Source organism: Carcharodon carcharias, chromosome 11 (genome assembly GCF_017639515.1).
Source record: "Carcharodon carcharias isolate sCarCar2 chromosome 11, sCarCar2.pri, whole genome shotgun sequence".
Taxonomy (NCBI): domain Eukaryota; kingdom Metazoa; phylum Chordata; class Chondrichthyes; order Lamniformes; family Lamnidae; genus Carcharodon; species Carcharodon carcharias.
Genome location: NC_054477.1, coordinates 58,171,390 through 58,185,160, shown reverse-complemented (window position 1 = coordinate 58,185,160; position 13,771 = coordinate 58,171,390). Strand labels below are relative to the sequence as shown.

At 40.3% G+C, this 13,771-nt stretch overlaps 1 protein-coding gene across 2 annotated transcripts in view; it reads right to left on the bottom strand.

The window, feature by feature from the left end:
- Nucleotides 1-13,771, bottom strand: part of xpo4 (exportin 4) — a 152,262-nt gene that overhangs the window by 52,046 nt on the left and 86,445 nt on the right. For both annotated transcript variants that reach the window (XM_041199083.1, XM_041199084.1), the window contains one exon: nt 619-761. In XM_041199083.1, coding sequence (XP_041055017.1) covers nt 619-761 — 143 coding nt within the window. The remainder of the gene's footprint in view (nt 1-618; nt 762-13,771) is intronic.

Genomic DNA, 13,771 nt, shown 5'->3' with positions numbered 1-13,771 from the left:
GATCTAGATTAGGGCATTAGTAAGGTACTTCAAAATGAAGTGAAGTATCTTTGAACTTTTTGCTATGGCAAAGGTGTTTTGTAAAATATAAGTTATTACAACTAGTCTTGGTTAAAGATGGGGAAATAGGCCTAGGTTTTCACTCCAAACGGTTTTCAGCAAACCCTGAGGTGTGGCACATAGATGTCAGGTTAGGTCAGAATTTTGTTTGGCTATGATGCTTCCCATGAATGGATAGCCCTTCAGCATTTGGTATTACAGCTGACATATTAATAATTGCCACCAGGGGATGATGCTGGAGAGAGACTACCAATGTTATAGTACCCCAGGCAATGTCTTCAGGAAGAGACTTAAAAAAAGGCAAACAAAAAAGGATCTCTTCTCAATCGGATTGGTCAAGGAAAGAATAAATGGAAGCAGTGTAACTTCCCAGAACACACACTCGATATACTTTTGCCTCAAGTTATGAGGCAGCAACCAATTCCATTTAAAAGTCATTTCTGAACATTTCCCAAAATGAGCATTATAGAGATGGCCATATGAATTTAAGATGAAGATGATAATTTATTTTAAGTCAATCGGGTGCTAAATTCTTGTAATAATAAATTAGCAACCTACCTTATAAGAAGTGGTATGCAGTGGTCTGCTGCTATTCTTCCTAGCATGCCGATACTTGCCAACTGGTCTGAGAACATCTCTCGATCATCTTCTTGTACTTCACTGATTTCTTCCTCATCACGTGTCGTTACACCATTGGTGGTCTGAATAAAGACAAAAAAGTTAGATATTTGAATATAAAGTTGTAAAAATCTTCACCAATGTAAAACTCTTTGGTAATACTGCATGATTAAAATATTAAATACCAACTGACTTTTTTCTTCAACTCTACTAGTTATATTTGCCTCATTGTTCTTACCATTCCCTGAACCAGACAACACACATGCAACCTATTTGCAATCTGTTACTAGTGTTAATTTCAAATGGTTTGCTGGATGGTGGGTTGAAAGCACTAAGCGTGATTTATCTTCACATTGCTTTGCTTTTCCTATTCAGTATTTCGCCTGCCTAAATCTCCTAAAATGCTCCCTCCTGCTCTAGCCCTGAACTCGCATCTTTCTCTAGTTTCTCTCCTCATGCCCTCTCCAAGCTCATCTTGCCCATGAGACCCACCTCCTGCTCCCTTCATCTTATTTCCTACTAAGCTGTTGATGACCCAACTGCCACTCCTGGTAACTGTGTTGGCTGCCATCATTAACACTATTCTTTTCAGGTTCTGCTCTTTCTCCTTCAAATTTTCTGTCATCACCCCTCTCAAGGAACCAACCCTTGATTCCACCATCCTTTCAAACTACCATTTATCTCGAACCTTCTTTTCTTCTGCAAATTCCTTGAACATGTAGTTGCCTCCCAAATCCATTCTAATCCTTCCCTGGAACTCCATATTTGAATCCCGCAAATCGGGTTTCCACCTCTGTCACAGTACCAAAACAACTCTTAATTCACAAATGTCACCCTATGTGACTGTGACAAAGGTAAACTTTCCCTCCTCATCCTTCTTGACCCTGTCTACAGCTACTAACATGGTTGGCCACATGATCCTTCTCCAATGCCTCTCCACTGTTGTCTAGCTGGGTGGGACTGCTCTCAATTTTTCTTATCAATTTAATCACTTGCAACGATTTCTCTTCTCACTTCCACAATATTACCTCTACTGTCCCCAAGGACCTGTTCTTGGATCCCTCTTGTTTCGCATCTACATGCTGCCCCTTGGTGACATCATCCAAAGGCACAGTATTAATTTTCATATGTATGCTGATAACATCCATCTCTACTGCAACACCACATCACTCTTGATTCTTCCACTTTTGCTAAATTATCAGGCTCCTTATCTGACATCCAGTACTGGGTGAACAGAAATTTCCTCCAAATATCGAGAAGAATGAAGCCATTGTTTTTTAGTCCCCACTCAAAACTCCGCTCCCTAGATACCGACTCCATCCCTCCCTTTGGCAAGTGTCTGAGATTAAACCAGGCTGTTTGCAAACTTGGTGTCATGTTTGACTCCACGGTAAGTTTCAACCTCATTTTTTAAAATTCATTCATGGGATATGGGCTTTGCTGGCTCGGCTAGCATTTATTGCCCATCCCTAACTACACTCGAGAAGGTGGTGGTGAGCTGCCATCTTGAACTGCTGCAGTCCCTGTGGTGTAGGTACACTCACAGAGCCGTCAGGGAGAGTGTTCCGGAATTTTGACCCAGCAACAGTAAAGAAACGGCAATGTAGTTCCAAGTCAGGATGTGTGTGGCTTGGAGGGGATCTTTCAGGTGGGGTGTTGCCATGCATCTGCTGCCCTTATCCTTCTAGATGGTAGCAGTCGTAGGTTTGGAAGTGCTGTCTAAGGCGCCTTAATAAATTGCTGCAGTGCATCTTGTAGATGATAAAAACTGCTGTCACTGTGCACTGGTGATGGAGAGAGTGGATGTGTGCCAGTCAAGCTGGCTGCTTTGTCCTGGATGGTGTCAAGTTTCCTGAGTGTTGTTGGAGCTGCACTCATCCAGACAAGTGGTGAGTATTCCATCACACTCCTGACTTGTGCCCTGTAGATGGTGAACAGGCTTTGGCGAGTCAGGAGGTGAGTTATTACCACAGAATTCCCAGCCTCTGACCTGCTCTTGTAGGCACGTTATTTATACAGCTAGTCCAGTTCAGTTTCTGGTCAATGGTAACCCCCAAGGATGTTGATAGTGGGGATTCAGTGATCATAATACCATTGAATGTCAAGAGGCGTTGGTTAGATTCTCCCTTGTTGGAGATGATTATTGCCTGGCACTTCTATGGCGTGAATGTTACTTGCCACTTGTCAGCCCAAGCCTGGATATTGTCCAGGACTTGTTGCATTTGGACATGGACTGCTTCTGTACCAGAGGAGTCACGAATGGTGCTGAACATTGTGCAATCATCAGCGAACATTCCCACTTTTGACCTTATGATGGAATGAAGGTCGTTGATGACGCAGCTGATGATGGCTGAGCCTGGACACTACCCTGAGGAACTCCTGCAGTGATGTCCTGGGACTGAGATGACTGACCTTCAACAACCACAACCATCTTTCTTTGTGCTAGGTATGACTCAAACCAGTGGACAGGTTCCCCCCAGATTCTCACCGACTCCAGCTTTGCTAGGGATCCTTGATGCCATACTCGGTCAAAGGCAGTCTTTCAACCAATAAGATTGCTCATTTCAACCTCCATAATATTGTCCCATTTTGTCCTGTCTCAGCTCATCTGCTGCTACAACCTTCATTCATACCTTCGTTACCTCCAAGTTTGACAATTCCAAAGCACGTCTGGCTGATCTTCCTGATTCAACCCTCCGTAAACTTGAGGTTATCTAAAACTACTGCTCATTTCATAACTCGCAGTAAAACCTGTTAATAAATACTCCTGCGTTTGATCTCCATTGGCTCCTGGTCAAGCAACATCTTGATTTTAAAATTCTCATCTTTGTTTTCAAATCCCTCCATGGCCTCACCACTCCCTATCTCTGTAATCTCCTCCGGGTCCAGAACCCTCCAGAATGCCTAGGCTCATTCAATTCTGGCTGTTTGAGCACCCCCAATTTAAATTGCTCAACCATTGGTGGTTGCATCTTCTGACCTCTGAAATATGTTCCCTATACTTCTGCCTCCCTACTTTACCTTCTTCCTTTGAGACACCTTAAAACTTACCTCTTTAACCAAATGTTTGGTCATCTGAACTAATATCTCCTTATGTGGCTCAGTATTATATTTTGTTTTATAACGCTCTTGTTAAGCACCTTGGGAAGTTTTATGTTAAAGGCACTATATAAATATAAGTTGTTATTCATTGTGCAGCCTGAATAAGATTACTAAAAAAATTAGAGTTCAAATCCATATCTCATCATTCTACGGATCCATATGCCACAAGTGAAAATGTGTCTCAATGAATATAATTTGTATGTCCATCTATTTTACTATTAATAGCAGAGAATGCTTGTACCAGAAGAACTGTATAGAATCCACAGTCAGCATGAATTTGTATTTTTACTTCCATGACTTGAAAAACAAGGCATTCCCTTTGAACCCAGTTCTTTCAACGATTGTGTACAACAAACCACAGAGACTGAAAGCTTGCGTGTTGTAATCCAATGCAGTGGTCACTATATCTAAAAAGATTTTAAACTTGAAAAGCATACAAGTCATTGACTATGTTAGGTGCAGCTAATGGATAAGCAGAGTTCAACGATTGAACCTCTTTTTACCTAAGACTACCAATGTTGCTGTGCAACACACATTATAAATTGACCATAGCTGTCATCGAGCATGACTCCAATTCCCATTGCATGTGCGCACTTCACCTGCTTTTAAAAAGTTACATATAAGTCACATCCAGCAACTCAGTAACACAAAAGGTTCCCCGTCATCCTTTAAGGATTAAAGTATTCCTTTATGGATATTTTTAAGACCGAGTTAGATTCTTGATTGACAAGGGAGCAAAGGGGTATAGGGGGTAGACAGGAAAGTGGAATTGAGACCAGTCAGATTAGCCATGATCTTATCAAATGGCAGAGCAGGTTTGAGGGGCTGAATGGCCTACTTATTCTCCTAATTCTTCTGTTCGCAAGTATGTAGATCATCAAGTCCAGAGCAGCAGTATAGCTGCACCATATATCATTAAGCTACCAGGGTACTTCTCATTTTAGCCAAATTTTTGCCTATCCATTCAACAACTATAAAGATTAATGCAGAACATAAACCTAAATTTTGTGCATTGTGAAGTATAATTCATTCTGGATAAAAATACAAAGACAAGGAAAGCTGCTTACAGTTTCGCACAATTTACACTCAGCCATGCTCTAAATACATAATGCCTATGGGGGCCAGAGCTTATGCAGAACTTGCACAAATGCAGCTCTCCCTTTCTTAGAGGCAAAAGACTGAACAAGAGAATAATTTTGGGCTTTGTCTTGACAGGTCCTAGTGACTTGTTTACATAGCAGCATTAACATAATCCTGGAATTAGGCCTGCCTTTCAGGAAAGGAAGTATGTTGTATGGATTGTTGATAGCTTATCGAAATAATTTTATTTGTCCAACATTCTCTGAAATAATCAGAGACCCGAACAATTACTTTAACATGCATTTTAATATTGTTCTACAGGCAGTACATTTGCAGTCTCACCTGCCTATACTGACTTAAAAATGTTATACATTAAGAAAGCAAAAGCAGAAGTATTAAGTGCAAATTTTGTGAATATGGATCAGTTTCCCATGCTTCCTATTTAATGATCAAGATATACTACACTTCTGCACCTAGGGAAGCTTACATTTAGCAGAAAATGCATTTATCATCTAAAAGTAAAGATTACAATCTGAGCTCTGAATATTCAGGATTTTTTGAGAAGGGGTCTGTGTGCACATACCTTTCATTACACTACAGCTGACTGTATAGTAAGTGTTAACGGTAAGATCACAAGCCAACAATCTTCAGTTTCATATAAATGCTTCATGGATCACAGGGTTAGATACTGAAATCAGTTGTCAGATAGTTTAAATATATGAGTAGTGGACTTCATGATGATATAGCCAGGCACCTTAGAAAAAGAGGTGAGAGGCAGTTTACATGATATAATGGGGAGTATTAAGACACCCTTAGAATAGCTACCATTAAATTGATCCTCTTGTGACTTAAGTCACTTGTGAGTTACTTCATTAGCCTAAATGTGCAGATATTTTTCATAATATCCATAAGTCTCCAAATGTAGTTAACAACAGTATTGGCTGTTGCTTTAATGCATCAATCCATAATATAAGTAGTCCATCTAAATATTGCAGATGGAAATCCGATTATCTTTTGAGAGAAACTCCAATGTGTGTAAAAATATTAATATCAACAAAATGAAAGGAATGAATTCAAAGTTTCAACAGGAAGGACTGACTAGACTGCCAAGATCAGTTTCACAAACATGTCAGGAATCTAAGCAATCCATCTCAGTGAACACCCAAGTGCACAAAATAACATGTCCCCAGCAATGACCTAGACATTCTTGTATCGAGGAATCTGATTGATCAGGCTGGCCTGGGATTTTAAACCCCTCAAAAGAATCCTCTTTTTTAAATTAAATGTCCAGCTGAAAACATATCGTGTTACATTATTACATAAATGATAGTGTTACACAAGTGCAATACGAGAAAGCATTCTTCTAAATACATTGAAGATAGTCTGAATGATACATGGTAAGAATTTTGTATGGTTGAATTTATTGCAGACCCATTGAGCTTCATTTTAGAGGATGCTGTTCATTATAAACATTAGCAAACTAAGAAAACAGGGTCTTCAAAGTGAGAAAGATACTTAACTTAAAGTACCCTGACCAATAGTTGTAAGCATGTTGGCATTATCCGTCAAACTCAAGTTTGCCTTATTTAGTATGAAATGATTTAACTGAATGTAAAGGAAATATAATATTCTGTAACCATGAATGTATCATAAACCCATGTACTCTTATGGGGCAGGACAAGCTTAAATATGTGAATATTTTGTTTTACAGTTAAGAGGACAATCTAAATAACATATGTAAGAATGCAATAAATTAAGCTTAAAAATTAGATGTTAAAAAATTGCAAAATTAGTCACGTTTCAGCTCAATTGATAAGATTGTCTGAATCAAGGTTCCAGTCCCACTGCAGGATTAAGAGCAAAACCTATGATTTTGGATTTAAGATGATTTAAGAACAAAACCTGTACCATTAGCACAGTATTAAATGAGCACCAACTTTTGGATGACTAGTAAAGGGTAATAGGATCGTCAAAAGGAAGGATGGGGTAAATTAGGGAACATAAAGGACATTGTGTGGAAGCAGAGCACATAGTGAGGTACTAAATGCCTACTTTGTCTGTATTAAACAAGAGAATGCTTTCGATGTCACATTAAAGGGAGACGTAGAAGAGAAATTTAATAAGATTAAAATAGATAAAAGAGGTGGTAATAAAAGGATACATCTTCCAAAAAGCCAAGATAGCCACATTGGGCTGAATCACCTCCTTCAATGTTGTATTAGTCTACGTAAAAGGGGTTTTACCTGTTCATGCAGCCATTAAACTGTTTTGGTTAACAATCCTCTCTGATTCACTGCCACTAAAAGTTGATTAACTGGTTATCCATCTTACTATTGTTTATGGAGCCTTACTGTGAGAAAATTATTAATGTATTTGTCATCAATTAACTGCATTTCAAAGAAAAGGTTTTTAAGTGCTGAGACATTACCCTGTGCTGAGATAAGGCACAATGTAAATGCAAGTCTTTCTTTTCTTTCATCTTATTTTTGAAGCCTAAAAAAAATTATAACCATCTAGGTATTGTTGATTCTTTGGATGAAGTTACCAAAAACTTACCCTTTCTCTAAGTTCTAATCAGGAAGTGGAAGATTTCATGCCCCTTAATAATCTCTTTGGTGGTTCCCCAGTGGCAGTAACAGCAATGCCTAGTGCAATGTTAAAGCAACCACTGAAAGTATATTATCTTCAATTTCTAGACTATCCTGAATAGCAAACCTCAGCTGGGCACACCCCAGGCTAAGAGGAGGAAATAAAGAAACAACAATGGTCCTTGATCATTATCGGGGAAACTCTTGCCCATGTGAAGTCACCTTGTTAGGACAGGACTGGACTCAGCTGTTGCATCTGCAGAACTGAATAAACTACTAACACTTATTTAGGCTCATACATGAAAGATTGTTTGAGCAAGGTAACAGAGGGCTGCTCATAGAAGTATAACGGAGCAAGAGTTAGACAGCTTTAGAAGAGTGGCAAGTAGTCAATAATAGTCAAAAACTATAAGGGTAAACATTCATATTGCTGTGCCATTCAGGCAGAAAGAGCGGGAAGTGACAAATCCTGCTATATTTAAAATAGAGGGTCCTTACCTTTGCATTCACAGATTTCCCAATGCTACCTTGAAATCATATTAGATGGGCTAGAGTGAAGGATGGCTGCTCTCTTTTGCATACAAGGCTAATTTCCTCAGGAGCGCATGCAAAATGCACAGCCAGAGAAAGTGGATGGGCAAATATAGCAATGGTCTGAGAAACTGGCTCCAAATGTGGAAAGAGATGGAAGGTCTCAGGAAAGCTGCCAAAGTAAAGCTGTCTTAAAGATTCCAATATCAAATAACTGTCCCAAGTATGCATGCCACAAAATGTTTCCTCATGACCTGCTACTCTTTTAGTACTGCCCAATGCAAAGCACTCAGGCAACTTTACAGCTCTTTCAATATTTACTATGAATGATCATACTTGCAGCATGATGCAAATTCAAGCTGCAAACTACAACTGGTAACACTAACATCCTAAAAGTACTTTACATACAAATCCTTCTAACAGCATAGTTTCACATTTAAGAATTCATCTACAATGGGTTGAATGATGAATACTTTTTGTCAATATATGAGCTCTTGAAACCCATTTTTTATGAACAACTTTCTGACTTCAAGAGAGTGGTATCATAGAGGCAAGATGACACCAAAAGATGGAACTAAGGTGCGGATAACCACCATATCGTACCAGGATTTAAATTAAGACCAGAGAGTTATCCTACATTGTGCCAGATTAAATGCAATCTTTTACCCATAACCAAGGCAAATAGTTCATAAAATCTTTACAGGATAGTCTCCAAAAGAAGCACACCAAGAATTTTACTTGCTTTGGGATTTATATATACAGCCCGTGGATAAATTACCACATGAAAATAGTGCTCTCAGTAACCGAAGCACACCCCTGACCTAGCTGATCAGACTCAAACTAAATATTGAAGGATGACCTTGTCAAGATAAGCCCAGCACAATGTGTTAACCGGAAGTTATTTAAACAGTTATAAGTTTTGACCTTCTTGTGAAAGTAATCTAATGTTTGATGACAGTAGCAGGGTGTGATGAAAGAAAAAAGGGGGAAAAAATCTTACCTTAAGTTAAAATCAGAGTCAGAGTTCAGGAACTCCAGTTCCCAGAAGGCCTCGGGACTTCTGCGCACGTGCTGGCTGGGAACTGGCTGCACGTGCGCAGTTTGAGTCTTTTTCTGTTTTCGTGTCTTCTTCACATGCGCCAGGCGCTGGGAGATGGCCACTCGTGCACAGTTCACTGATTTCACACATGCGCTGGTCAGGAAAGGGCCGCATATATTAGTTCATGTTTACATGCTTCAGCCAGGAACTGGCCCTGCGCACATGCGCAGAAGAAAAAGAAGTGGAACAGCATGAAATTACAGGCCAGGGATCCAAAGAGATGCGCCATTACAAAGAGGGTGTCCCAGGGAGCAGGGAGAAGGTCCCAAACCAAAAGGGTCCAAAACAAGGGAGTGGGACAGAAAGGAGGTCCCAGAAGACAGTCCCAGGTAAGGGACAAGGACAGAAATCAGATACAGAACCTGTTAAGTTCGAGAAAGGAGCAGAGCAATAGGCTCCGAATTAAGGAGAGAAAGCTGTGGGGAGCAAACATGGAGTAAGTGAACTTAAGAGAAATCCTGAATATTTGAGAAGGCAGGCGAAGGTTGGTGACTCCGTGCTGCACTCTGTAAGGACAAAGGTAACCTTCGGAGCAGTGGTGTTCTGCTTGACACGGCCAAAAATCTGAAAGTTTTCTTGGAAGGTAAAGCTTGAGTGTACGCAGTGATCCAGAGGAAATGAATCTCAGAAGGCAAGAGTGAAACCCTGGAGGCGGATCCTGATTGAAGCTGTCCAAGTGTGAGTGACTTTTGGAGAGAATTCCATGGTAAGATCTTCAAATGTGGTGATTGGAAAGCTTTGTGAGAAAGACGGAGTTTCAGTGAGACCGGTTGGCTCACGGTGTGACAAGCTCCTGGGTGGGTTATTGAGAAATCCATGAAATCTGTTTTGGTGGCATCTATCACTTGTTTTGGGGTTGGGTGCCTGACTACAGTTCACCTGTTAATTCACATGCATTGAGTACTTACCCTGAATATTGGAGTATAAGATAGGTATTGTAAATTACCTTATCTTTCCAAATTTGTACGTCTGTACACATTGGCTGGGGTGAAAAAATAGTGAATATTCAAATCATTTTCATGTGTTCGTATTGAGATCTTTCCAATCTTTTTGTCTAGTATAATATAATTCTTTTTTCTTATTTAATAAATGTTTTATCCTTTGTATTAAAAGTTCATTAGCAGGCTCCTATGAATTTGTTCATTAGCTTACTGCCACGCATTTCTAAAAAAAATAAAAGTTCAGACCTATCAAGACAAGTTTCACCTTGGGATCTGACTTGTCCAGCACTAACATCAGCTGAAATCGTAACAAAGTGGGGGCTCCTACAGGAGTAAAAATCCTTAAATTTAAGTGGGATATGTGAATCCTTAAAGAAATTAGTATGTGGAGGTACTGGGCATAGGAACAGGATTTGCTGTGAAGTATATTACACTGGCTGGAACTCAAAAATGGCTTTGACTATTGCTAAGACTTTTCTGGGAATAGAAAATGTAACTGTGGATTATTTGAAACCCTTGACTAAGGCTAAACTGAGAGAGTTAGCAGGTAAATTGAATGTAGAAATAAAAGCAAGATTTCACAAGGGTGATATGATTAAAGTAATTACCCAGCATTTAGAATTAAAAGGAGAGAAACCTGAAATTGACTATCACAGCTAAAGTTAGCTAAGATTCAGTTGCAAATGGAGCAGCTTGAGATAGAAAAGAGATAGAGAAAAGCAGAAGCTTGAACTGGCAAAAGAAGAGAAAGAAAAAGAAAGAAGTGGAAATGCAAAAGCTTGAGCTCAAGTTTCAAAGAGAGAAAGAAGTCAGACAACATGACTTGGCTAGAGAAAATATTAGAATAAAGGAAGAAAGAAGAGATAGTGGTTCAGAGGATGATGCTGATTCCACTGAGGATTTTGGTTTAACTAAGAATCTTCATTTTGTGCCTAAAATTAAACAGGGTAGAGTTGAAAGGTATTTCACCTCATTTGAAAAGATAGCTGTGAAGTTGAAGTGGCCAAAAGATGCTTGGACCTTATAATGTTACAAAGTGTCCCAAAAGGTACAGCTACGAATGTGCACAGTAATCTGTCAGAAGAGCAATCTGCAGGCTATGAAGAAGTTAAAAGGGCAATACTTAATGCTTATGAGCTTGTCCCTGAAGCTCATCAATTCAAGTTTAGGACCATAAGAAAGAAACCTAAGCAGGCATTTGTGCAATTTGCAAGAGAAATAGAAATGCTGTGGGATCAGTGGTTTTGATCACTGAAATTAGAACAAAATTTTGAGAACGAGAGAGAAATTATGATTATGGAAGAATTCTGAAATAGCACTCCAGTAATGATTAGGACTTATTTAGATGAGCATCAAGTATCAAAGATCTGACTTGTTCAGTATTAACATCAGCTGGGATCATAAGGGTAATGCAGAATCCAGAAATCCGGACTAATGCTTCGGAGACATGAGTTCAAATCCTGCCATGGGAGCTGAAGGAATTTAAATTCAGTTAATTAATAAATCTGTAATAAAAGTCTATAATGATCATTAAACTATTGGATTGTCATAAAAATTGATCTGGTTCATTAACGTCCTTTAGGGGAGGGAATCTGGAGTCCTTACATGGTCTAGCCTACATATGACTCCAGATTGACTCTCAACATATATGCCTAGTTGTAGCAAACCATTACAGAAAAGTCAAAAAATTAAGTCAGACAGACCCCTGGCAACAACCCAGGCTCCAGAAATGACTAAGGTACAAGCTGCCCAGTCAACTTTGCAAAGCCCTCCTTGCTAACATCTGGGGACTTGCACCAAAATTGGGAGAGCTGTTCTACAGATGAGGCAAGCAACAGCCTGCCATGTTTATACTCACCAAATCAAACCTTACAGTCAAATGTTCCAGACTTCTCCATCACTATTCCTGGGTATATCCTATCCCACTGGCAGGACAGACCTACCAGAACTGGTGGCACAGCAATATACAGTGGGGACAGAGCGGTCCTGGGAGTCCAACAGTGACTCCAGACCCCATGACATCTCACTGCATCAGGTCAAACACAAGGCAAGAAAACTGATTACCACCTACCGCCCTCCCTTAGCTGATGAATCAATACACCACTTGGAAGAAGCACTGAGGGCAGCAAGGGCACAGAATGTACTCAGGACTTCAATGCCCATCACCAAGAATGGATTGGTAGCAACACCTGACCAAGCTGGCCAACTCCTGAAAGAAATATCTGCCAGACTCAAGTTGTGGCAGATAGTGAGAACCAGTAAGAGGTAAAGGTTTACTTGACCTCATCCTCCCAAATTTACCTGTCACAAATGAAAGTACTGATAGGAGAGACCACCACACTGTCCTTCTGGACACTCTCCATCATGTTGTATGGCACTACTACCATGTTAAATGACTGGATGCAAAACGGAGTTAGTGGCTCAAAACTTAAGTATCTATGAGGCATTGTTTGTCATCAGCTGCAGAATTGTATTCAACCACAATCTGATATCTCATGGGCCGGCATATCCCCCTCTCTACCATTCCAAAAAACCCAGCGGATCAACACTTGGTGCAATAAGGAGTGCCAAGAGTAGCACCACGCATTCCTAAAAATGAGGTGCCAACCTGGTGAAAACACAATACAGGACCACATGCGCGCGAAACAGTGGAAGCATCATGCTGCAGATCAGGCTAAGCGATCCTGCAACCAATGGATCAGATCTAATCTCGGCAGTCTTGCCACATTCTGTCATGATGGGTGGGTAGCAATTAAACAATTAACCAGAGGCGGTGGCTACAAAATCATCATCATTCTCAACATTGGGGCAGCTCAGGATGTCAATGCAAAAGACATGGCTGAAGCATTCACAATTATCTTCAACCCGAAGAACCAAGTAGATGACCTATCTCTGCCATCTACTGAGATCCCCACCATCATAAGTGCCAGTCTTCAGACAATTCAATTCACTCCACATGATATCAAGTAACAGCTGAAGGATTTGATACAGCAAAGGCTAAGGGACCTGATACCACCCCAGTTAAGATACTGAAGGCTTGTGCACCAGAACTAGCTGTATCCTTAGCCAAGCTATTCCAGTACAGTTATAACACAGGCATCTGTCAGACCTCGTGAAAAATTGCCCAGATATATCCGGTCTACAAAAATCAGGACAAATTCAATCCAGCCAATTACCACCTTATCAATCCATTCTCAATTGTTAGCAAAGTGATGGAAAGTATCATTGACAGTGCTATCAAGCCATACTTCAGCAATAGCCTGCTGACCGATGCAAAGTTTGGGTTCTGCCAAGGCCACTTGGCTCCAGACCTCATTATGTGCTTGGTCCAATCATGCACAAAAAAAACCAAATTCTAAAGGCAAGATCAGAGCAATTGCCCTTGATATCATGGCAGAATTTGACATGGCAGCATCAAGGAGCCCTAGTAAAATTGAAGCCAATGGGAATCAAGGGGAAAGCTCTACTGGTTGGGGTCATACCTAGTACAAAGAAAGATAATGTGGTTGTTGAAGGTCAATCATCGTCACCCTACAGGACTTCCTCAGGATAGTATCCTGGGTTCAACCTTCGCCAGATGTTTCATCAAATTACCTTCCCTCAAACAGAAAGTCCAAAGTGGGAGTGTTTGCTGATGATTGCACAGTGTTCAGTACCATTCAGAGCTCATCAGATTCTGAAGCTGTCCATGCCTGCAAGCAGCAAGACTTGGCAACATTCAGGCTTGGGCTGATAAGTGGCAAGTGACATTC